General features: G+C 42.7%; 2 protein-coding genes across 4 annotated transcripts in view; one reads left to right on the top strand and one right to left on the bottom strand.

The window, feature by feature from the left end:
- The window catches only part of LOC138353262 (uncharacterized), a 472768-nt gene that overhangs the window by 222141 nt on the left and 224537 nt on the right, over positions 1 to 26090 (top strand). The window lies entirely within an intron of this gene.
- On the bottom strand, positions 405 to 24715 carry LOC138353156 (uncharacterized). 3 transcript variants are annotated; one of them, XM_069306021.1, is made up of 6 exons: positions 24558 to 24715; positions 14527 to 14771; positions 11173 to 11346; positions 7422 to 7568; positions 3179 to 3409; positions 405 to 2324 (listed from the first exon to the last, which is right to left on the bottom strand). In XM_069306021.1, the coding sequence occupies exons 2-6, from the start codon at positions 14767 to 14769 to the stop codon at positions 1842 to 1844; spliced, it is 1278 nt and encodes a 425-aa protein (XP_069162122.1). In that variant the 5' UTR covers positions 14770 to 14771; positions 24558 to 24715; the 3' UTR covers positions 405 to 1841. The 3 variants fall into 3 exon arrangements, with proteins under 3 accessions (XP_069162122.1, XP_069162121.1, XP_069162123.1); XM_069306020.1 differs by having other exon boundaries at positions 11173 to 11406; XM_069306022.1 differs by lacking the exon at positions 7422 to 7568 and having other exon boundaries at positions 11173 to 11406.

Here is a 26090-nt window from a genome sequence, read left to right on the forward strand (position 1 = left end):
CTTTAGGACTACGAATCCCGGACGCTGTCCACTCAGCTGTCAGGCCCCCTTCAATAAATAAATTCCAGTGTTCTATTTGCCTTATAACGAACTTTTATGCATTGATTAAAGGGCCTATTTGATAGATACAATGTTGAACGGAATCTTGAGTTTTAACTGCAGCCTTAGCAAGGGCGTCAACTATCATTTTCCTGCAGGCCAATGTGAAGGAATCCACAACATTCTGAATCATTGGTAGAAATCCAATCTGAAATGATGAAGTGGGAATAGACAAGCAGAAGGCTCTCTCCTAACTCATCTTACACTACTAGTATTAACAATAGTTGGCTATACCGAAACATAGAAATTAAGTACGAGAGACAGAAAAAGTATAAACAACAATGTAGGTTAAACAAAATACATACTTAAAAAATAATATATTGTATAAGCCGTTTAAGTAGATCACTTCATTTACTTTTGCACCTTGCAACACAGAATTAAGAAATACCACAACCTACATTAACACACCACAACTGAATAACGCATTGTTGAAAAGGAGAGTTTTTAAATGGGCGAACATATATATAAGTGATAATGGTTCATGAGTAAGTAATTAATTATCAAAAGAAGGCACCAAACCGGGAAGGCTATGTAGCACCATCAAATGAGCGAAATAATCAGAGGGCGCTAAATATCACCAAGGGTGCTAATACGAAAACAGAAATGCATAAGGCGAACGATATCAAAAGCATCCGAATCATCAAGAATTCTAACGAGGGACAAGTGACCGCAAAGTAATGGTTCATGAACATCAACAAATAATCATTTATTAAGAAACATTACATAATTTTGGAAGAAGAACGACCTGGGGCCAGATTTCCGAAGCAGTTACGCAAGCACTTACGAACCTGTACATCCTCTCAATCTTTGGTGGCTTTGTTTACAATTAATAAACAGTTAATGAGCTCCGAGGCATCAAGAGGCTGTTTATAACAATAAGAACAGTTGATTGGGAAGTTTTCATGCGTGTAAACTGTTTAATAAATGTAAACAAAGTTGTCAAAGATTGAGGAAAGATGTACAGGTTCGTAAGTACTTGCGTAACTGCTTTGTGAATCTGGCCCCTGATTTTTGAGGATCTGAGAAACACACAAATGAAACAATGTAGGATGACGGTCATGATATTAAAATGAAAAACACTTCATATGAGGACGTCGAGAGACAGGAAGAACGAGAGATAGCATAGAGATAAATAGTAAAAGAGAAGGATAAGATAGCGAGTTCATGGTAAAGAGAGAGACCGAGACGGGAAGAACGGCAGCTCGCAAGACAGATAGGAAGAGTGAGCAGGAGAGACTGAAAACATATACACAGCTGTTCCAAAAGATGTTATCAGACTGTGCATGTATTACCCCATGTGTGCGCATGTGTGTACATGCGTGGATGTGTTAACTAACACGCTATGATTGCCAGAGCCGAGCTTCACCTTCTATTCCACTTTTGAGATTCCAACTGACTGGTGTAAAGGTTCCTGACCCATCAAATCTACATTTGAAGCCGTGTATATAGCCCTTCTCTACAACTCCACTTCGTAGTTCAGTCAGTTTATTCAATGTGTGGAACACAGGAACTAGGGAAGATATGCTATGTTCAAGTGTGGCTGAGGGAAATATCTAAGAGGTGATGCTGTTCCCGAGCATAATTATGAAACTGGACCTGGCTCGAACTAATGAAAACCAGTCAAACCTCGTCCAACGTGTCAGTAAGTGTAGTATAGTTGTGACCTTGTGTGGCTGAAGGTAGTGTGGGGCTGCAGGCCCGGTGTGCCAAGTGTGGCTTCAACACCATCCAGGGGTAGTCGTCTATAATGCAGACAAGGGTATCTGTACCATCCTGGCTACTGCTGCCTGGACCTCGCTGGCAAGATGGGTGTTGTCATGGGTGTCTGTGTTGTGTGTGTTGTGGCTTTCTGTTGTCCGGGGGGTGTCAGCTTCCGGTGTCCGGTGGTTGTTTGCAGGCGATGTCAGACGGGTGTGGGCATTAGATGCCGGACAGGTTTGGGAAACTGGTTCAAGTTGAGCACGTACATCGAATGCCGGGCGGATGTGAGCATCGTATGCCAATCGGGCATGGACTGGCAGGGCTTGGGTGAGCATGGTGACCCCGGCTTGCGTAACACCAGTAGAGCGGAGGTCCAGGAACGCCAAAGTGGAGCAACAGAGACTCCACATCACAGCCTCTTGGTCCTGCTTCTCTCCAACAGTCTTCACTCCCCAGCCAGTCTTGGTGCTCGTATCCTCACCATTACTCTCATCTTCTTCCACCTTCGTATCAGCGTTATTCACCTAAGGGTAAAAAACTGTTTTCTGACTGTTAATTTTAATCTTGGTTTACCTAATTATTACCATCAGAATGATACTTATCCACTAACATCGACAGAGACTCCTATCGCCACCTACATGATTGCCATCTGGGATTAGTGTAAATGAACAAATTCCACAAGGGCCGTGATGAGGGTTCGAACCTACGTCCGAGAGGGTCCTAGACGTGCCTTAATCAACTTTACTGTGACATGGTAAAAGAATTGCAACCGGGAGTTCAACTGACCTCACACGGATCCTGCAGTCTCTCCGAGACACAAACCAGGATTTTACACAATTCCCCCATGCACCCGAGCGCTGTCAATAAGCTGTTCTACCTCTTCGCCCTTACTTTATTACACAGAAATCACAATAGCGTGATGCACCAAATGAACAAATTCACAAGGGCAGTGATGATTGACAGAGCCCAGGTGCATAGGGAAATTGCGTAAAACCCTTGTTTGTGTCTCAGATTGCAGGATCCGTGTGAGGTCAGTTGAACTCCCGGTTGCAATTCTTTTACCATGTCATAGCAAAGTTAATTAAGGCACGTCTAGGATCCTCTCGGACGTAGGTTCGAACCCTCATCACGGCCATTGTGGATTAGTTCATTTAATGCATCACGCTATTGTGATTTCTGTTTGTAATGAAAGCGCTGAATTGGAGATAGTCGGGTATAGGGAAAGAAAGAGAGGGTACAGTAATGGGGAAGCTGAGAGCAGTGGAGTAATAGAGGGAAGTGGGGTTCGTGATTGAGGAGAGGGAGGGGGATTTGGTGGAGGACAGTGGATGGTAGTAGAATGAGATAGGACAGGATATGGTATGGTGAAGTTGGGTACCTGCATGGAATGGGCTTTGCTTGGCACCATTTTCATCAGCATCTTAGAGGCAAGACTCCTGAAGGCAAGGATCCAGCATCCGCCTGGGCTGACGTTGAGACTGTTGTTGTAGGACTTTGGGGAGTGTGCGAGGGCGTGGCGTGCAAGGGCGTTATAGTGGGCGTGGTTGACGGTCACCAGGCCCCATACGCCTTCGTCGTCAACGCCCTGGGAACCAAGCACATCCACTACCTGTGAAAACGAGTGTTCAAGTCAGGTGGGGAATGAACGCCCCACCGGACCCCCTATGTTGGTTACTGTGGCAATGCTCGTGCTGCTCTGAGCCAATTGAAACTTAAATAAGAGAGGGATGATATTGCTCAAGCTATTCTCACCCCGACTCTGAGTCAATGTTTCTTCAAAACTTTTTCGGTTTATTCATTGTTATAGCCAATGATCATGTTTCATCTAAATTCACTTCAATGTGCTTACAATTTACTTTTCCTATGAAAAACATTGTCACACACACACACACACAGTGTGTGTGTGTGTGTGTGTGTGAAGGTAGTCACTGAAGGTTTCAGTGACTACCTTCAAGGTAGTCACTGAAGGTTCCATAATAGGAACAATAACAACTGGAGGGCAAAAAATTATAATCGTAGTCATATATAATCCGCCACCAAATGACAGAAGACCCAGACAGGAATATGATAGAAACAATATGGCCACCATTAACATAATACAGAGAGCAGCTTCTGTTGCTAGCAGGAATGGATCTGGACTACTAATCATGAGAGACTTCAACCATGGGAAGATAGATTGGGAGAACAGAGACCCACATGGAGGACCAGAAACATGGAGAGCTAAGCTGCTGGACGTGGCAACAAGAAACTTTCTAAGCCAGCACATCAAGGATCCAACAAGAATGAGAGGAGAGGATGAACCAGCAATGCTTGATCTGATATTTACCCGAAATGAGTGGGATATAAGGGAAGTCAAGATGGAAGCGCCCTTGGGAATGAGTGATCACAGTGTATTGAACTTTGAGTACCTGATAGAGCTAGGAATTATCCCCCCAAAAAAGAACTGGGAAACAAAAGGCTGGCATACCGAATGGGAAATTATGAGGAGATGAGAAGCTTCCTAAAGGAAATACTTTGGGACACAGACCTCAGAGCTAAGTCTGTACAAGATATGATGGACTATGTCACCCAAAAGTGTCAGGAGGCAGTAAGCAGATACATCCCGGCCCAAAAGGAAAAATCCGAAAAGCAAAAGAAGAATCCATGGTATAATAGGGCATGTATGGAAGCAAAGAAACTGAACAAAAGGGCATGGAGGAACTTCCGGAATAACAAAACACCAGAAAGCAGAGAGAGATACCAGAGAACCAGGAATGAGTATGTCAGGGTGAGAAGAGAAGCAGAGAAAAGTTATGAAAATGATATAGCAAACAAAGCCAAGACCGAACCAAAGCTACTCCACAGTCACATCAGAAGGAAAACAACAGTGAAAGAACAGGTAGTGAAACTTAGAACAGGCGAGGACAGGTATACAGAGAATGACAAAGAGGTGTGTGATGAACTCAACAAGAAGTTCCAAGAGGTCTTCACAACATAACAAGGTGAGGTCACTATGCTAGGAGAAAGGGAAGTAAACCAGGCGGCCTTGGAAGAGTTTGAAATTACGAGAGAGGAGGTCAAGAGACACCTGCTGGACCTGGATGTTAGAAAGGCTGTTGGTCCAGACGGGATCTCGCCATGGGTACTGAAAGAGTGTGCAGAGGCACTTTGCTTGCCACTCTCCATAGTGTATAGTAGGTCACTGGAGATGGGAGACCTACCAGAAATATGGAACACGGCGAATGTGGTCCCAATATACAAAAAGGGCGACAGGCAAGAGGCACTGAACTACAGGCCAGTATCCTTGACTTGTATACCATGCAAGGTGATGGAGAAGATCGTGAGAAAAACCTGGTAGCACATCTGGAGAGAAGGGAATTCGTGACAAATCGACAACATGGGTTCAGGGAGGGTAAATCTTGCCTGACTGGCTTAATAGAATTCTATGACCAGGTAACACAGATTAAGCAAGAAAGAGAGGTCTGGGCGGACTGCATTTTCTTGGATTGTCGGAAAGCCTTGGACACAGTACCGCATAAGAGGCTGGTACATAAGCTGGAGAGAGAGGCAGGTGTAGCTGGTAAAGTGCTCCAGTGGATAAGGGAGTACCTAAGCAATAGGAAGCAGAGAGTTATGGTGAGGGGTGAGACCTCCGATTGGCGTGAAGTCACCAGTGGAGTCCCACAGGGCTCTGTACTAGGTCCTATCTTGTTTCTGATATATGTAAATAATCTCCCGGAGGGTATAGATTCATTTCTCTCAATGTTTGCAGACGATGCCAAAATTATGAGAAGGATTAAGACAGAAGAGGATTGTTTGAGGCTTCAAGAAGACCTAGACAAACTGCAGGAATGGTCGAACCAGTGGTTGTTAGAGTTTAACCCAACCAAATGTAATATAATGAAGATAGGTGAAGGGAGCAGGAGGCCAAATACAAGGTATCCTCTGGGAGAGGAAAATCTTCAGGAGTCAGAGGAAGAAAAAGACTTGGGAATTGATATCACGCCAGACCTGTCTCCTGCAGCACATATCAAGAGGATAACATCAGCGGCATATGCCAGGCTGGCCAACATACGAACGGCATTCAGAAATTTGTGTAAAGAATCATTCGAAACTTTGTATACCAAATATGTCAGGCCAATCCTGGAGTATGCAGCCCCAGCATGGAGTCCATATCTAGTCAAGGATAAGACTAAACTGGAAAAGGTTCAAAGATTTGCCACCAGACTAGTACCCGAGCTGAGAGGTATGAGCTACGAGGAGACTACGGGAATTAAACCTCACTTCGCTGGAAGACAGAAGAGTTAGGGGGGACATGATCACCACATTCAAAATTCTCAAGGGAATTGATAGGGTAGATAAAGACAGGCTATTTAACACAAGGGGCACACACACATGGGGACACAGGTGGAAACTGAGCGCCCAAATGAGCCACAGAGATATTAGAAAGAACTTTTTTAGTATCAGAGTGGTTGACAAATGGAATGCATTAGGAAGTCATGTGGTGGAGGCTGACTCCATACACAGTTTCAAGTGCAGATATGATAGAGCCCAATAGGCTCAGGAATCTGTACACCTGTTGATTGACGGTTGAGAGGCGGGACCAAAGAGCCAGAGCTCAACCCCCGCAAGCACAACTAGGTGAGTACAACTAGGTGAGTACACACACAAAAAAAAAACAGTGGGGGGGGGGTCTTGATAGCAGAGTGGAGGGCGCTATGGACTCTTAATCCTAGGGTCCGGGCTTCAATCCCCGGCGATGGCAGAAACAAATGGGCAGAGTTTCTTTCACCCTGATGCCTCTGGTACCTAGCAGTAGGTAGGTACCTGGGAGTTAGACAGCTTTAACGGGCTGCTTCCTCTGTACTTACCTAGTTGTACTTACCTAGTTGTGCTTGCGGGCGTTGAGCTCTGGCTCTTTGGTCCCACCTCTCAACCATCAATCAACTGATGTAAAGATTCCTGAGCCTACTGGGCTCTATCATATCTACATTTGAAATTGTGTATGGAGTCAGCCTCCACCACATCACTTCCTAGTATATTCCATGTACTAACTACTCTGACACTGAAAACGTTCTTTCTAATGTCTCTGTAGCTCATTTGGGTACTCTGCTTCCACCTGTGTCCCCTTGTGCGTGTACCACCCATGTTAAATAATTCATCCTTGTCTACCCTGTAAATTTCCCTGATAATTTTGTATGTGGTGATCATGTCTCCCCGAGCTTTACCGTCTTCCAGCGACGTGAGCTGCAGTTCACGCAGCCTGTCCTCATAACTCATGCCTCTTAGTTCTGTGACTAGTCTAGGTGGCATATCTCTGAACGGTTTCCAGCTTCGTCTTGTGCTTGACTAGGTACGGGCTCCATGCTGGGCTGCATACTCTCTGATTGGTCTTACATATGTGGTATACAAGGTTCTGAAGGATTCTTTACACAGAGAGAGAGAGAGAGAGAGAGAGAGAGAGAGAGAGAGAGAGAGAGAGAGAGAGAGAGAGAGAGAGAGAAAGTAATATGGGTCGGGAGTCAGCAGATTAGACAGCCATTTGTTAGAAAGGCGAGGTCCAAGATCTAACAGCTTGATCCTGCAGACAGAGTAAATACTCCCCCCCTCCCTTACACACACACACACACACACACACACACCTGAAGGTTGGGGCAGTGGGCGCCGAGGGTGGCCAGCAGGAGGTTGTGGCCGCAGTACTGCAGCTTCAGGACACGGAGATGCACCATGGTGGTGAGGGCGTGAGCAGCCAGCCCCAGCTGCCGTTGGCTCAGCGTCCAGGTGGAGTCCTGCGACCACACACACATGTACCAACAGCCCCGTCAACCTTAACAAGAGATGTAATGAGCCACACAGGAATAATTTATTGCAAAAAAAATTACGTTAAGTTTGGTTTTCTAAGCTTCAGTGCTAGTTTGGGCTAGTTCCAACCGAACAAGGAGATGGTAGTTGTGGCGATGGTGGTGGGGGTGGGGGAGGGGTGTATCGTCTTACCTTAAGCTGAGCGTTACTTCAGTTTATCTCATGATGCTGAATATTAGATTACCCTGTTACAGATGTCTGCACACGCACGCTGATGTCCCCCCCCCTTACCCCCCCCACACACAATCAATGCCACAGAGACATTAGAAAGAATATTTTCAGTGTCAGTAGTTAGTAAATGGAATGCACTAGGCAATGATGTGGTGGAGGCTGACTCCATACACAGTTTCAAATGTAGATATGATAGAGCCCAGTAGGCTCAGGAACCTGTACACCAGTTGATTGACTGTTGAGAGGCGGGACCAAAGAGCCAAAGCTCAACCCCCGCAAGCACAAATAGGTGAGTACACACACACACAACTTGCAATCTATAAAAATGATAGCCGAGTTGACCCTCTAAATTATAGGCCCGAGTCATTAACAAGCGTGGTAGGCAAGACAATACAAACAATAGTTAAGCCAAATGGGTAGAACACCTGGAGTTATGACATAATAACGCAGCAGACAGTATGATTTTCGAACATAAGATGCTGAGTAACAAATCTACTTAGTTTTTATGATAGAGCCACATTGATACTACAGGAAAGAGATGGTTAGTTTGACTGTGTCTATCTGAACTTAAAGAAAAGGCTTTTGACAGAATCCCACAAAAGAGGCTGTTCTTGAGACTAGAACATGCTGGAGGAGTGACATACTTCCGACATAGATGAAATTTTTTCTAACTGACTGATTACCGCCCTCATATGTCTGAGACGATATACCTGACTGGAGGAGTGTTACTATTGGAGTACCACATGGTTCAGTTCTTGCACCAGTAATGATCATCGTCTAAATAAACGATCTACCAAAAGGAATACAGAATTATATGAACATGTTTGCGGATGATGCTAAGATACCGGGGAAGATAGGAGACTCAGACGATTGTCATGCCCTTCAAATTGATCTAGATAAATTAAGTCCTTGGAGCGTCAAGTGGCAAATTAGGGGCCTGACAGCTGAGAGGACAGCGCTTCGGATTCGTAGTCCTAAGGTTCCGGGTTCGATTCCCAGTGGAGGCGGAAACAAATGAGCAGAGTTTCTTTCACCCTATGCCCCCTGTTACCTAGCAGTAAATAGGTACCTGGGAGTTAGTCAGCTGTCACGGGCTGCTTCCTGGTGTGTGTGTGTGAGATGGAGAAAAAAAATAGTAGTAGTAGTAGAAACAGTTGATTGATAGTTGAGAGGCAGGCCGAAAGAGCAGAGCTCAACCCCCGCAAGTACAACTAGGTGAATACAACTGAATACAACACACACGAGCAAACGCAAAGTTATGGAAATGGGACTATTAATTTATTAATAACATCTTTATTGAGAAAATTAATTACAATTTGGCCTAATCTGAGGATTTCGATTAAGTCTTATTAAAGTGAGGATAATGCTGGTATTCTCTGTCACACAGGACAGAGGGTCATACATAAGACAATAGGTCTAAACTGTAGGCGGAAGTACATATATATCATATTACAATCAATGTTTTAATGTATGGATATATGAAAACCACTTTCTATTGTGCACTGCCACACAAGGGCAGGGATGGGTTCGTAAGTGATGCAGCTTAGAAGTAATATAAATATAAATTGTTCTTCATTCTTTAAAATGGACAAGCAAGTTTTGGGTAAATTGTTAGGATGTCGTCCAGGACACCTGAGTCAATGAAATAGTTACCCAGTTGGTGGTACAAGAGGCCAGGAGGTCTAAAGTCCTTTACGGTTTCACATTCAACAATATAGTGTTATAGTGAATGCACTAAAGGTTTATCACAGAGTTTACAATCTGAATATTCTGGTGCCTGGTCCGGTTCACATTGCCTGGTCCGGTTACTGTGCTGACCATACAAATACCTATTATTACAAAACTTGTCATAACTTTTAATACTGCAGCTTTCAGGTCTCTGGAGATTTCTTAGTTCTTCTAAATCTGAATTAATTTCTTTAATTTGTATGGTTCTAATAATTGCATTAGATAGTCCAAAGTCATAATCAATGTTTTCTTTCCTGCAAGCCTCATTGGCCAATCGATCTACAAAGTCATGTTTTCCAACTCCAACATGGGATGGGATTCACACAAATTTTATACAAGAGTTATTGTCATTGGCAAAAATTACATTCCATTTAATATTACAAGCTACTTCCGACATACATTGTGATGGGTTATTTAAGGACAGCAGAGTACTTTTAGAGTCACAGAAAATAACGTGATAGGAGACCAAAAGGCCAGTACACAATGAAGGGGAACTGCCTACCTGTAACGACGCGAGAGAGAGACCTGGGCGTGGACGTAACACCTAATCTATCTCCTGAAGCACATATAAATAGGATAACGACAGCAGCGTACTCTACTCTGCCAAAAGTTAGAACATCATTCAGAAACCTAAGTAAGGAGGCATTTAGGGGGCTCTACACTGCCTACCTGAGGCCAGTCTTAGAGTATGCCGCCTCATCATGGAGTACCCATCTGAAGAAACATATAAGGAAACAGGAAAAGGTTCAGAGGTTTGCAACGAGACTCGTCCCAGAGTTACAAGGGATGGGGTATAAGGAGCGCCTGAAGGAACTGTGCCTTACGACACTAGAAAAAAAGAAGGGAGAGGGGGGGGATATGATAGGAACGTATAAAATACTCAGGGGGGATTGACAGTGGGCATAGACGAAATGTTCACGCGGAATAGTAACAGAACGAGGGAACATGGGTGGAAGCTGGAACCTCAGATGAGTCACAGAGATGTTAGGAAATTTTCTTTTAGCGTGAGAGTAGTGGAAAAATGGAATGCACTTAAGGAACAGGTTGTGGAAGCAAATACTATTCATAATTTTAAAACTAGGTATGATAGGGAAATAGGACCTGAGTCATTGCTGTAAACAACCGATGCTCGAAAGGCGGGATCCAAGAGTCAATGCTCGATCCTGCAGACACAAATAGGCGAGTACACACAAACACACACTAGGGAACGCAGGTGGAAATTTAGTAACCAAATGAGCCATAGACAATAGAAAGAACGTTTTAGTGTCAATAGTTAACAAATGGATTGCATTAAGCAGTGATGTGGTGGAGGCAGATTCCATACACAATTTCAAGTGCAGATATGATTGAATCCAATAGAGTTAGGAACCTTGACAGTCGAGAGGCGGGACCAAAGAGCCGAAACTCAACCCCCGCAAACACAAGTAGGCGAGTACACACGCGCGCGCGCACAGACACGGATGAGAGGACACACACCTAAACAAGATAACACACACACACCTTGATGATAAGAACTCATCTAGACGACAAAACATGGATGAAGTAGCACATACATGATGGTAATGACACATATGAATGAAATAGTCACAAAACACTGAGCACACACACCTAACGAAGCGAACACCCACACACCTGAAAGCTCAGTTCCCTGAGGCCGGCGAGGCGAGGCAGGAGACTAATGAGGTCGTCGCGGTAGAAGGTCCTGACGTGGACGAGACGAAGAGAATTGGTCGTAGCAGAGAAGAGCAGATCCAGCAGCCTCAGACTCACTGTGTCGTACACCCGCCAGTCACGTAGCACCCGCTCCTGCAACACTTTCTGATTACCCTCATGCTTCTGCAACACTTTCTGATTACCCTCATGCTCCTGCAACAGATATAATTGGCTCCTGCAACACACACAAAAGGCTACTGCTCCAGTAACATTCCCTTCCCCTTCCAGTAACACACAGCTAATAGGCTCCTGCTCCTGTAACAGAGAAAATTGGCTCCTGAAACACTGAAATAATAGGCTAATGCTTCTGTAACACAAAGATAATAGACCCCTGCAACACAGACAATATGTTATTGCTTCTGTAACATAAATAATAGACTCCTTCTCCTGCAACACAAAAATAATAGGCTCTTTCACAACACCAGTTACGTTCCTCAACCAAAAATATTTACACGTCGTCAAATATTCATAGCAGGTTTATGCAACATTTTGTGTCCAGAACTGCAATTGTAAAATATATGCAACTTTCTCGTGCAACACAATATTAAAATGAACAGCCTTGCAACTTGGTGCATTTTATATATATATATATATATATATATATATATATATATATATATATATATATATATATATATATATATATATATATATATATATATATATATATTCAAGGACCAGGCTTGAATATATATATATATATATATATATATATATATATATATATATATACATTGTACAGCTTCTGCAACAATTAACCTGCCATCCGTCAATACAGGTCGACACGATATATACCTTTGCTGCAATGTCTTGCTGGATATTACTGATTGGTGCAATTCTGACAAAATAGAGAGTTTACAAAGCTAACGTTGTCAATGACATGGTAAACCATTGCTTCATGGTGGCACCTGACGCTGGAGTGCCATCATCACCCACTGCTTCATGGTGACAGCCGAGTCACACTTGCAGACCTTCGCTACGCCGGCAACAGCAGCTGCTCAACCAAGTTACCAAGTACCATAATACTGGCACAGGTGGATTACGGATGACCTCTTACTGTAAAGGTTGTCAAGGAGGTGCAGGGCCAGGCAGTGCATGTTAGGACGCTTGAGTACCACTACAGCAATGTTTATAAGTCTCTACCAGACGACAACAGTAATATCTACAAGACTCTACGTGACCACTCAAGTAATATGGAAGTCTCTACAGGACAAGACAGTAGAGTATTGTTTACATGTCTCTAATGAAAAGTCTCTACAGTAATATTTACACATCTCTACGTAACCGCTACAGTAATGTCTACACGTCTCTACCGGAAAAGACGCTACAGAAGCAGGCCACTGCAGTATTTTGAGACGCGGCAATGCTAGCCAAAAGTTTCCCCATCATCAACATTCTTCACATTCTTATGTTCTCTCTTCTATAACTGAACACTTTTAGCAGTTATTAGCTTCCGATAATTTCTCTTTTCTTAAATGCAAAATACTTTTGTGTTTAATATGAAATCTAAAAGAAAACCCCCGGCATAATTTGTCTTCAACACCCGTGGCGCCACGAACGTGTCCCGCTTCCTTCCTTCGCGCTACAATAACAGGATACTAGAGAAAGGAAAGCTGAAAGAGGATAGAAAGGAGAGGGAAGATAAAAGTGAGGGGTGGTGACAAATATTATTTTATATAATGGCCATGAAGACTCACAGGCTGCTTCTGCACCTGCTCGACATCTGTGGCTGCACCTCTGATTATAAAGTTAGCTCACACCTCGAGTATGCTCCACTATTTGGAAACAACTGTCCATTATCCCATCCCGACTTTTGGACAGGGTAGAGATCCGTGAAGGGTCAGCTCAAGCCTCGACCCGTCTAGGCCGGTCCTCACGTGAACATCAGAAATATGTTATTAACGGATGAAATCTAAACATCAAGGTGGCACCACTGGCCATTTCCCTCAGCTCAATGAACACTCCATCAGCAATTACTCATTCCTCTCCTGACACGCATCAAATGTTTCATAATTTTTTGTTAAATCCAGTCAGACGAGGAAATCAAAGATGCAGACCATAGGAGAGACTCCAACTTCACTCACCACCCGGCATAAAATTTGCTTGCTATTAAATATAGTCAAACTTACAATAAAGCAAATGATAAACCTAGGCTTCGAAAGGAGCTGTTAAGGCAAAAAGAGAAGGACCAGGCTTGAAAAAAGATAGAAGGACCAGGCTTGAAAAAAGAGAGAAGGACCAGGCTTGAAAAAAGATAGAAGGACCAGGCTTGAAAAGAAGAGAGAAGGACCAGGCTTGAAAAAAAGAGAGAAGGACCAGGCTTGAAAAAAAGAGAGAAGGACCAGGCTTGAAAAAGAGAGAGAAGGACCAGGCTTGAAAAAAAGAGAGAAGGACCAGGCTTGAAAAAAAAGAGAGAAGGACCAGGCTTGAAAAAAAAGAGAGAAGGACCAGGCTTGAAAAAAAAGAGAGAAGGACCAGGCTTGAACAAAAAAAAGAGAAGGACCAGGCTTGAAAAAAGAGAGAGAAGAACCAGGCTTGAAAAAAAGAGAGAAGGACCAGGCTTGAAAAAAAGAGAGAAGGACCAGGCTTGAAAAAAGAGAGAAGGACCAGGCTTGAAAAAAGAGAGAAGGACCAGGCTTGAAAAAAGAGAGAGAAGAACCAGGCTTGAAAAAAAGAGAGAAGAACCAGGCTTGAAAAAAGAGAGAAGGACCAGGCTTGAAAAAGAGAGAAGGACCAGGCTTGAAAAAGAGAGAAGGACCAGGCTTGAAAAAGAGAGAAGGACCAGGCTTGAAAAAGAGAGAAGGACCAGACTTGAAAAAAGAGAAGGACCAGGCTTGAAAAAAAGAGAAGGACCAGGCTTGAAAAAAAGAGAAGGACCAGGCTTGAAAAAGAGAGAAGGACCAGACTTGAAAAAAAGAGAAGGACCAGGCTTAAATAAAAGTCTGATGAACAGCTTTTATTATATTTTCCTGCTGCTGATTAACCACCAAAATTTTAATTTAAAACTGGGTAGAAGAAAGAAAAAATAAAAAGTAAAAGAAATAGAAAGAAAAAGAAAGTAAAAAAAGAGAAAATGAAAATAATTAAGTAAGAGGATGGGAACGCTATGAAGAGTTGAGGACACGCAAGATTGAACATAATGAAGAGAGAACAAGCGAATATTTCAGAAACGGGAAATAGAAGACAAAGCGGAAATGAAAAATAAGAGTCGAGATAAATATGGAAGCAAAGAGAAAACTTAAGAGTAAAACAAGTGTAGAGGCGAACACACACCTGCATACGCTGGCGGACGATGTGAGGGAGGTGGGCGTGAACTATGTGCGTGATGTGCGCCTTGTTCCCCTGCCAAGACCTCTTCTTTGTGGCCCCCGTCATGAGCGTCAACACCGCTGACTCCGCCAAGGCCTCCAGGTGCGGCGCCTGCGCCCTCCTGTCCTCACCACCAAGATTTACCTCGCCATTATTACCATTGTTTCCGTTAATAGCGTTAATTCTGTTGTAACCATTGTGCACCATCTCTGTTGGGAGGAAAACCACGCACCTAAATTAAAGATGACTTTCAAAGACTCAAATATTGTTACTAATTTATTCCAACGCAAATTGTGACTGAATGTTCATTTGAATAATTAAAGAATAGAGAACATTAAAGAATATTGTGTAAGTGAACACTTTGATTAAATTCAAGAATATCAGATTAAATAACTTTCATGAAGGCGAGGGAAGTCTATTAGAAGCTTGGGTAGATCAGGAGAGTATGAGCAAAAGATGAACATTCATAATCCCAATAAGAACAATGTACTTTTCTGCGATGAGACAGAATAATTACATTATATATTTTCAGACTTAAAAGCAATATATTTATTCTCGTATTAACAGTAAAAAGCTTAAATCTGTTACCAACAGTAAAAATTAATCTGTTAGCAACAGGAAAAGACAATGTATTAACAACAGGTAAATGCTACATCTACTAACGATATCACAAAGGTTACATCTATTAACAGTAGTTAAAGGCTAAATGTATTAATAAGAACAAAATGTTAAATCTAATAAGCTAAAAAATCTCACTGAACTTCGTTTCGTCTGTCCCGACTTTCAAGTTTGGAAGTTCAATTGAACTTAAATTATCTGCTTTGTGATCATTCAAAGCGTACCTTTACGACATACGGTTCTATAACTCCAAAGTTTGAGCTGTATGGTTAGGTAACAGTAGTTAGCTGACTGATATGTTCATCTCATTTCCTCAGCCCATCCTCTAAGACAGGGACAGCCTTTTTAAATGTGCGCGCCAAAATCTCCAAATCTTTGATGCAAAATTTTCTCGCATACCAAACGAAATTTTGGGGAGCGTGTTATTATTTTCTGCCTTAAGTATTGGGAGAACTTTTCAAATAATCAAATATCACACTAGTGCGGTACAATCAAAGTATATTCCACGAGTGAATATTTTAAGTCGTGTAAGATTGCATGAATGTAAAATTTACTACCGAAATTAATAACGGTCGTTCTTCCCTGTTGATAGCACGGTTATTTTTTTATTAGCCTTTAAATGCAATTCTCGCTGGCATATACAGCCACACGATTGAAGGTAAAAAATGCTAATATCAGCAAAAGACTAAACAATAATTCTGAATCTTTTTTCTTATATATATCAGATTAATCAGCCATAAGTTTTTTCAAGTTTTCCAAATATATTCCAGCACCCACACTCAGTCGTTTTACTTGGCTAAAGCACAATAAAATAAAGAAAACTATTATATTCTGGGATTAATTCTTAATCCCTTATGAGTAATACATAAAAATTAAGCAGCTCAGACAATCTTATCGTAATTACCCTGAAATATGGGGAAAACCTAGAAATTTTATTCAGTTTAGTTATTCATTTATTTATTTATTAAATAAGTTAAATTTAATTTGATATTAAATTATTTCTTTAGAGAGCGTACTGTATATTTTCAATTTCATCCCACTAGTAGCCTCCTTTACAAACTTGGATTGTTAAAGATCAAATTTGAATATTTCTATATGTTCTACCAAATCAAAATAATTGACTGATAAATTTGTTACTACTGGCTATTCTACGATTTCAAGAATGGTTAATATTATGGATACGGACAAGCTTAGCTGTCTTTGTAGAATTGCAGCCTGGTTAACAAGCAATAGACACATCTGAATCATGTAAACTGTCTCCTCGTTGACCATGTGGTTATGGTGTCGTCGCGTGTAACGTGATAAACTAGTCAAGTTGCTACTAATGTGTCATGCCGTCACAATTTCACGTGCCGGAATATGTAGTACTACGCTGCGTGCGCCTCACGGGAAGTCAACCATGATGGAGTTGTCTCTGTACAATGGCTTCTCCGCCTCCCTTCCTGCTCCGGACGCGTCCAGAACGGTTCGGTTTTTATTTCGAGAGGAGTTAGTTTATTTAATATATTTGTTTATAGATGATTCTGTTGATCACAGGAAAGTGATTTTAAATATTCATCGTATTCCACAGACTGCTGTTTTAAAGATTATTTATTAATATTATTCTTGGGTGAATTTAATATTGGTGACGTGGCAATGTAACATTTTCTAGTAGACCCGCCAAAAAATTTTTTTTAGTAGGGTTAACCAAGGTATTTGATAATTATATTTTAGTATTTATTTAACATAAAACAGCAACTCCTTTCTTACATATTATGTTAAGGGTTAATAAATGATGTCAAATTTCTACACTGAATACACCTCCCAGGTTTTATGAAATTCGTTTCGTGGATAAGCAAATCAAGTTACTACAATTATGCACCTTCCTACAGTAATGGTGCAGAAGTCAGTCGACGTGTGGCCGCCTGGCGAGTGGCCCAGCAAAACGGGACAAAACTTGTGAATCAGTGTATCGCAGAGACACATGGCTGAGAAATCAGCCCGTTCTCACGAGGGTTTCTAACGTCAAAAAACTATTGTACTAAAGTGTCTTATTCTAACTTGCCAGAGGAACCGCGAACAGAAAACGGAATATTACGTCAATTTCGTGAGCAGCTATCATTTTCTTGTATGACAGTTTTTGGCTTTATGTAAAGTATACGTTAAATGCGATGTGCTATTAGAAGGACGAGTTGGTGAACATGCCATGTTTGTTTCATTCTTAATACTTAAACAGTTATCAGTGTTTGTTTCTTTATTGCATTTTATTTGGTATCGCTCAACTTAATAAAATTGCATTTTATATACAATTCAGCGAAGTTGAATATATATTTAATTATTTTTTTATGGTGAGCTTTGGGCTTCGCGTGCCGGAAAAATGTCGTTTGCGTGCCAAGAGCCCACCCCACCCCTGCTCTAGACCAAGCTGAAAGTCATATTGATATATGACGAAGTTAAAGTCAGCATTTGACTTGTATAGCAGCTAACCTACTGAAAATTGTATAATAAATTTTATTTCGGAAATAGATTAATACTATATTGTGTTGGTTTAGGTTAGGTTTGGTATAGTGAAGTAGATTTAGAGAGAGCAATAGTGATTGAAAGTGAATAAGTACATTGCGAGTTTAGAACGTCGTTAAGTATACTATATCAAATGCTGACTTATGCAGATTTTAATAATTCACAATTTGACTTAACTGTGAACCCGACGCCGTGTTTTGACGATAGACTGTGTTTACCCTACGGCTGCTCAGCCCGTTTTCTTGATTTGCTAATGTAAAAACTAAAATTTTACTTTACCAGAAACGTACGAATTCAAGCAACCCATCTAAACCATCGACTCCGATGCATAGAAAACGGATATTTTTATAAACCGTTATTTCATGTTAATTGGTTGCATTTGTGACGTTGAATAAGATGACGTAAAATTAAGCGACCGATTAATTGAGCGGACTGGCTGGTCTGCTTGCTGCCAGAGCTGACGAGTTCAGGTGTTGGAGGCCGACCCCAGACACACCGACTGTGGAGGTCGACTTCCTCAGCATCACTCACCAGACCACCCCCGTCCTCAGCATCACTCACCAGACCACCCCCCGTCCTCAGCATCACTCACCAGACCACCACCGTCCTCAGCATCACTCACCAGACCACCACCGTCCTCAGCATCACTCACCAGACCACCACCTTCCTCAGCATCACTAACCAGACCACCACCGTCCTCAGCATCACTCACCAGACCACCACCGTCCTCAGCATCACTCACCAGACCACCCCCGTCCTCAGCATCTCTCACCAGACCACCACCGTCCTCAGCATCACTCACCAGACCACCACCGTCCTCAGCATCACTCACCGGACCACCCCCGTCCTCAGCATCACTCACCAGACCACCACCTTCCTCAGCATCACTCACCAGACCACCACCGTCCTCAGCATCACTCACCAGACCACCACCGTCCTCAGCATCACTCCCCAGACCACCACCTTCCTCAGCATCATTCACCAGACGATAACTTACCTCAGCATCACTCCCCAGACGATAACTTACCTCAGCATCACCTCCACAATACCAGTTAATGCTTCCTTGTGCACTACAAGTAAGAAAGGCCATTTATTCATTCCCAAGAAGAGAAAAGAATTGATCAATATATAGACTGTCTGCAGTGGCGCCTAACATCCTAGTTGACCAAACCATTAACTAGGAGGCCTGGTTAGAGACCGGTTGGCTGTAAGGACATTGATCTCCGGAACCAGCATTAGGCAGACGCAAGTAGGTAGATGACTGGGTAAGTGACTGCGTGTGGAGGGACTCACTGGGCCTTCCGAGTAACAGAGCCAGACAATGACGAACTTCCTCCAACACCTCCGTCCTGTGTCAGCCAGTCCTGTGGCAGCTCGTTCTTGGCAGGTTAACTCTTTGTATTGTGTACGATGTGGCAAATCAAGAGAATAGGCTGAACACACACACATTTCCCATAGGAATGAGTGATCACATTGTATTGATTTTTGAGTACCTGGTAGAGCAAGGAGTAATCTCCCTCCAAAAAGAACTAGAAAGCAAGTGGCTGACGTGCCAAAGGGAAATTATGAGATGAGAACATTCCTAAAGGATATACCATGGGACACAGAATTCAGAATGAAGTCCGTACATGACATGATGAACTATGTCACCCAGAAGTGTCAGGAAGCAGTAAACAGGTTTATTCCGGCCCAAAAGTAAATAATTGAGAAGCAAAAGAAGAATCCATGATTTAATAATAGGACATGTATGGAAGCATAGGAAGTGATCAAAAGGGGGTAGAAGAACTTCCGAAATTACAGAACATCAGAAAGCAGTGATATACCAGAGAGCCAGGAATGAGTATGTCAGTGTGAGAAGAGAAGCAGAGAAAAAGTATGAAAATGATATAGCAAATAAAGCCAAGACCGAAACAAAGCTGCTCCACAGTCATATCAGGAGAAAAACAACAGTGAAAAAACAGGTGATGAAACTTAGAACGGGTGAGGACAGATACACAGAGAATGACAGGTGTGTGTGAAGAACTCAAGAGATTCCACGAGGTATTCACAATAGAATGAAGTAAAGTCCTTGCGCTAGGAGAGGTGGCAGTAAACCAGGCGGCCTTAGAAGGGTTCGAAATTACCATACATGTGGTTAAGAGGAATTTGTTGGATCTAGACGTGAGAAAGGCTGTTGGTCCGGACGGAATCTCGCCATGGTTACAGAAAGAGTGTGCAGAAGTACTTTGCTTGCCACTCCCCATAGAGTATGGTAGGCCACTGGAGACCTACCAGAAATATGGAAGACAACAAATGTAGTCCCAATATACATAAAGGATGACAGGCAAGAGCCACTGAACTTTAGGTAAACTAAACTCAAAGAGTTGTTGGGTTGGATTTACTTAGAGTATAGCAATGACGTAGAGCGGTGGAAATATGGTGAGGTGTGGGATCCTACTCCTGCCCCCGAGCCCTCCTCCAGTCATGACAGTAGTTACAACACCAATTTGTTCAAACGTACAAGAATGGACCTTTGAACCCAAAAGTACACGTTTTAAATTACTGAATTAGCCCAAATGGCTTACTTAAAAACGTAAAAGTAGCCGAGGAATTTAACCTGACTTCACCAAGCAATCATCGACCTAAGATACGCTATCTTAGGCGTAATATTGTACATGTATATGCTACACTAGGCTTAGGAATGTTTAAGTTTGGTTTTGGGCTTTTTATTCGTGCCCTCGACAAGACTAATACTACAAAACATGAACATTGTTGGCTGTATTATGTTGTGGGTTGGGTGGTGTCGTTGATCCTTCTTTATGGACAACCCAACCCAAAACTCGGTAGAGTGCTTATACTTTACCAGGAGATCACCCTGGGCACTTCTGGCTCTTTGAGAAGGGCTCAACGTCACACGTTTAGGGGATGCGGCTCCAATACTTAGCCTCGTTGTCACATGCACACACCCACTCGAGCCGCTGTGACTCCCCACTCTCTCCTCATGTGATATGATCTCCTCAATCCCCTTTGACTTATTAGTTTTCCATTCTACCCTGTCCACAGCTGTGGTTCTTGGTTCTTTCTCTCTCTCTCCTTTCCTACTTCCTGGGAAGCTTCACTAGGACAAGGGCAAACACCAGCAAATTTGAATACATTTACTGGACAAAGCACATATACAATACATACACACATATAATAATAATAATGAATCCTACACTCTATACTATTTCAGTCAGGTTGCACTCCAACACCATCAGAACTCTATCATCTGCTTATCCAGTGGTATCCAATCTCCTGATTCACCACCTAATACTACCAACCTCCAAGTAGGTCAAGTCTTATAACACAATGTTGCACTATCAGCAAGAGAATACATATATATACACATACAAGGAAAACCAGTGTATGGCTGCAATAACATAAATATTAGTATAAATGTTCCTTGATATACAACAATGATCAATCGATCACCCTATTAGTCCTAGAACACATATGTATATCTCTGCAGGTAATCCAGCCTACGACTGTATCCCTATACTTCAGTATAAATACTCCTTGGCACAAACATGTCAAACTGTCACTCACCTTTCACTGCGTCTTGCACGCTAATGACAACAAAACACTCTACCAACTCCCTACAAGTAATCAACTAGAACTTCCCTTCCACCTCTGGAAGTTCACTACCCTGATATCTTCAGGTTCTTCCGGGTTTATCTACCAGGATCCTCCGCAGCTCCTCCAGGCTGCTACTCCATGAAGTCTTCCTTGAGCAACTATGGTGCTTCACCACTTCTACTAGGGTCCTCCACAGCTCTCCTGGCTGCTACACCATGAAGTTTCCTCGAACAGAACTGGAGTTTCGCCACTGGTATTACAGAAGGACGTGACACTCCTCTTCACTGCTTTTCCTCACAGCTCGAGGACCTACTCTTCACTGTGGGGCTACTCTTCCTCAGAGTACACTACTCCTTCAACAGCCTTTGAGTCTCTTCAACTACTCCTTCTCTGCTGGCTTCGAAGTTCTCAGCAACTTCTTCCAAAGACAAACCTGCAACCCATTGACACGCCAATAAAAATGTTTCCCTCTTAAACAGATAAACAAAATAATCCACACAATATGTTTGCACCTAACATATCTCTGATCTCGTCATACTGTGAGAGTGGACTCCCCCGTTTGGGCTGGTCCATGCGGCCCTCGAGGCAGCTACCCCACCAGGAGCTGGGGTCCCTCAGTCATCTGCCAGCGCTCAGAGGAGATGGACGTCGCTCCGTCCTCCAGGACGTTCCTCCCTCTTCACTGTCTTATTTGAGGCCTTTTGCCTTACCAAAACATGTCTAACTTATCAATGAACATTCGCTACTGTCGCTGGGCACACGACCAACTACAAGTAATCACTATAAACTGGCTTAAAATCGTGCTTACCACAGATTGTCTAGTCGAGGGCGCTCTCCCTCTGACAGAGTCTGATCAGGGCGCTCCCACGGCCCACGATAATGTCTCTGGGCGGCTTAACAAACTCTCCTTGCCATCCAGGACTTGAGACCTCACGTTCCCAGCTCGATTCCACAGCTGGAACGTCTGCACACTTCCTTTCTCTTGAAGGTATATCACTAGGGGTTCCTCCCTGACAGGAGCTCACACGGAGTGCAGCTTCCCCTCACGATGTCTGGTACTAAAGTGGGGTCAGAGCCCTCCCGAAGCGAGCCTCACACCTCCAGCAAATTATCCACATCTCATAACCAGTCATTTATCTATTTTCTTTTTCCCTGCCCATATTTTTAAACTCTCTGTAAAATTTACCCAATTATTTTTACATATGAATCTTCATGTCTGTATATCTCCGACTTCCTAGTCAGGTCAGGCTTGATAGAATAATTCTCAAAGGGGAGACTCGTTTTTCGGTTGCCTGGGATCATAACAGCTGCAACAGTATTTTTGTATGTTGGACCAAATAGCTGCTATTAGTATTATAATGTTAGAAGGATGGTTACTGGCTCCATTACCTACCAACCAACCAACCTCCCTCCCTACAAGGATGATGAATATTCAGTACGGTATTCGAGTCATTCCACACAAGGCGTGCCCAGGTGTTCCTTCATTAAAGACATCTTTTAGAGAATTAATAACACACAAAATCGTGTATTTTGTGAAGACAAGAAGAGTGCGTGTCCAGTTCATAACGAGCTGGGCGTCTCACATCCTGGCCTCTCCAATACCATCTAGTATTTTGACGAATAAAACCCATAAAGCCAAAAAACCGAGTTACTAAAAATCATAGCGACTTGCAAAATTGACGTGATAACCCGTTTTCTATTCGTGAGTCCTCGGTTAGGTTAGATTCGGAGGAATTAACGTTGTGAATGGTGGAGAGGGCGGGCCGCCGACCGTGTATACCTGGCTCCTCACCCCGGCCCCTCCTACTCACCCGTCAGATTCCAATAATGCTTATTGTGGGGGACAGTAAGCCTGTAAATATAGGCCTATTGCCGTCCTTGTAGCTCGAGTTACAGCCCCGCTTCTGTGTCAGGTAAGTCCACTACAGGGTTCATCATAGCCCGTGCTACTTGGAACTTTATTCCTTTAAGCCGAGTGTAGAAAACAACAACAACGTCCCTCGAGACCAACTACTGACCTTTACCCATGATGCAACCTACCTACAACTACCCACAACAGTTGCTAAACTACCAGGTAGCTATTCACTTCTTGACGAACCGAGGCATCAGGTGAAATGAAACGTGCCCAATCATTTCTGCCTTACCCGATGAATGTAACCCGGCTCCCTCGGTTGAGTGCATGGAGGACAGACTATTAAGCTTCATGAATCATGCACATCAACAGCTTGGTAGTTTGGCTGGAAGGGAACAACCCTAAAGTTGTTCACTAAACCCTTTGTTTCTCACTCTGTTCTCCCGATTGACACTTTGGAAAAAATAAACTTTTAATTTGTCCAGTGTCAACCAGTTTTTTCAAAGTACAAAGGGTATTAAATGCATCAACATGGGCAGCTTATGTTCTCGTGGCTGCTTATGTTCCTAAGTCATTTTATCCTGTCTCTGTGTTGGCTCGGGGTCTTGAAGTGGGTAGAATGTAATTGTGTTAACTGGTTGCCTATTGCTGGCCCTTATTTTTTGATGTGAAGCGCCTCGCTGATGTCCATTCTTCTGTTGCCGTTATACCTGTCGATTATTTCACTGAAATAATCGACATAACAGAATACTGGACATCAGCAAGGAGCTACAGCTCAAAAAATCAAGTCCAGCAATCAGTAAACACTTAACAATTATATTCTACCTACTTCAGACCTTGTGTGTATATATTGCACACAAGTGTCCCTAAATATTCAAACCCGACGGAATAACAGATCAAGGAAATCATGTTTCTGTGCGAGACAAACAAACAAGACCAAATTAAACAGTACTCATTAAACACAAACAAGAGCATATCGTTGATACATGCACTCAACATGGTTCATATGTGGTCTACCTCCACAGCAGCCCATTTTCTCGATTTGCCTCCTCCAAAAATACACCACCTAACTAGAAACGTACAAACCCAAGCAACCTAACCTATCAAATCCGATGCATAAAAAAGTAATTTGTAGGCCGTTACTTGTCACAGTAGGTTACGCTACATAACATATAGGTTGCGTTTTTTACGTTGAGAGGACGAGTTGGCGCGTGTGCGCACGCAAATACATGGAAAACGTTGGTTTAAATTCCTAAACATCCCGTACATACACACAAATAATAGTCCTAACGGTAAAACACCTTCTCACGTCACTATTATACACAGACGTTTATGTTCAAATGTTAGTATTCAATACACATCAAAACAAACCATTAAACATTGGACATCAAGTAAACATCACATTTCACGTGACATCGTTAAAAAGCAATACCTTTGAGATGATCTAATGTGTGATTCTGTTACAGAAACTCTCCTGTCCTTAAGCGAAAAGAATTTCACTGATAAATGAAGGAGCAGAGCGGTCCAACACCCTCACTCCTCAGCTGCACTAGACAAACTGTTCTCCTGGTGGCTGACTCGTTTGTAATTTGCTCCAGCTGTTGCCAGAGATTACGAATATAGTTGCCAGTTGTCCGCCAGAATTATCCTGACTTGCGACTTATAATACTTTGGTGTTTATGGACTACGTGCATTATAATGTAATGTTTCGTATTTTCTGTGTATTACACCTTTAAATTACATAGATTTGTGATATAGGAGATAATTGATTCTGTAGCCACATACAAACTATTTTTTTGCTGAAAGGAAACAAGCGCTGAGAGAATTTAATGATATCTAGTCAAATGTGACGTCAACCAGTCATGTTTTTTTTTCAGGGATATTCCTGCGCGGGCCCTAAGCCTCTGGCTGGCCCACTAAGTGTTGCTTGTTTCTGTTTTACTTGGGCGGAGTATGAGTATTTATGACTCGTATGGTCGCTTCAGTAAGATTTTGCCATATGTGTTTAACAACTTCTGTTCTGATGAATCTAAGTTGAAATCATAATGGGTATGTAACTGTGCACTGTGTTAGATAATGTTCCAGTGGTCTGTCGGGCATTTCTCCACAGTGCTGACATTTCCTCTCATCTTCCGGAACCTGTAAGCCTGTTTCCCATGCACATGGGTATCCAAGCCTGATGCGATGTAAGTACTTCTGTTTCTCTACTGCTCCCTTTCAACAAACTAAGTGGTTCGCAGTTGGTTGAATTATCATGAAGATCTGACAGTCACATGGTTAATATTGTGTGTGTGTGTTTACTATTTGTGCCTGCAGAATCGAACTATTAACTCTTGGACCCCGCCTCTCTGACCAATATATTTTTCCTCTATTATGTCTACTACATATATTTCTCTCTAACACACATCTCAAAGAAGCAGCCCGTAACAGCTGTCGAGCTCCCAGGTATCTCTTTACTGCTAGGTGAACAGGTACATCAGGGTGAAAGAAACTCTGCCCATTTGTTTCCGTCTCCGCCGGAAATCGAACACGAGCCATTAGGATTACGACATCGGAGCGCTGTCCACTCAGCCGTGAGGTTCCCCTGTGTATTCACCTAATTGTATTCACCTAGTTGTGCTTGCGGGGATTGAGCTCTGCTCTTTCGGCCTTCCTCTCAACTGACAATCATTCAACTGTTACTACAGCCCGCACCGTAACTACTAATTTTTTCACACACATACACACACACACATAGAAGTGTGTGTGTGTATTTGCCTGCCAGAAATTTGGAAAGCAGCTAACGTAGTCCTGATATACAAGAAAGGGGATAGACAGGACCAAAGAGCCAAAGCTCAACCCCCGCAAGCACAATTAGGTGAGTACAGGAGGCACTGAATTACAGGCCAGTGTCCCTAACCTGCATACCATGCAAGCTGATGGAGCAGATTGGGCGAAGAAAGCTAGTGGAGCACCTGGAGCGAAA

The sequence above is a fragment of the Procambarus clarkii genome, chromosome 56, assembly GCF_040958095.1.
Source record: "Procambarus clarkii isolate CNS0578487 chromosome 56, FALCON_Pclarkii_2.0, whole genome shotgun sequence".
Classification (NCBI taxonomy): domain Eukaryota; kingdom Metazoa; phylum Arthropoda; class Malacostraca; order Decapoda; family Cambaridae; genus Procambarus; species Procambarus clarkii.

Excerpts from the sequence above, each read along its gene's own strand:
- LOC138353156 (XM_069306020.1), bottom strand. The coding sequence starts at position 14,769 with ATGGTGCACAATGGTTACAACAGAATTAACGCTATTAACGGAAACAAT. Across the intron at positions 11,407-14,526 it reads TCGTCCGCCAGCGTATGCAG|GAGCATGAGGGTAATCAGAA; the intron begins GTGTGTGTTCGC and ends TATCTGTTGCAG. Across the intron at positions 7,569-11,172 it reads TCAGGGAACTGAGCTTTCAG|GACTCCACCTGGACGCTGAG; the intron begins GTGTGTGGGTGT and ends GTGTGGTCGCAG.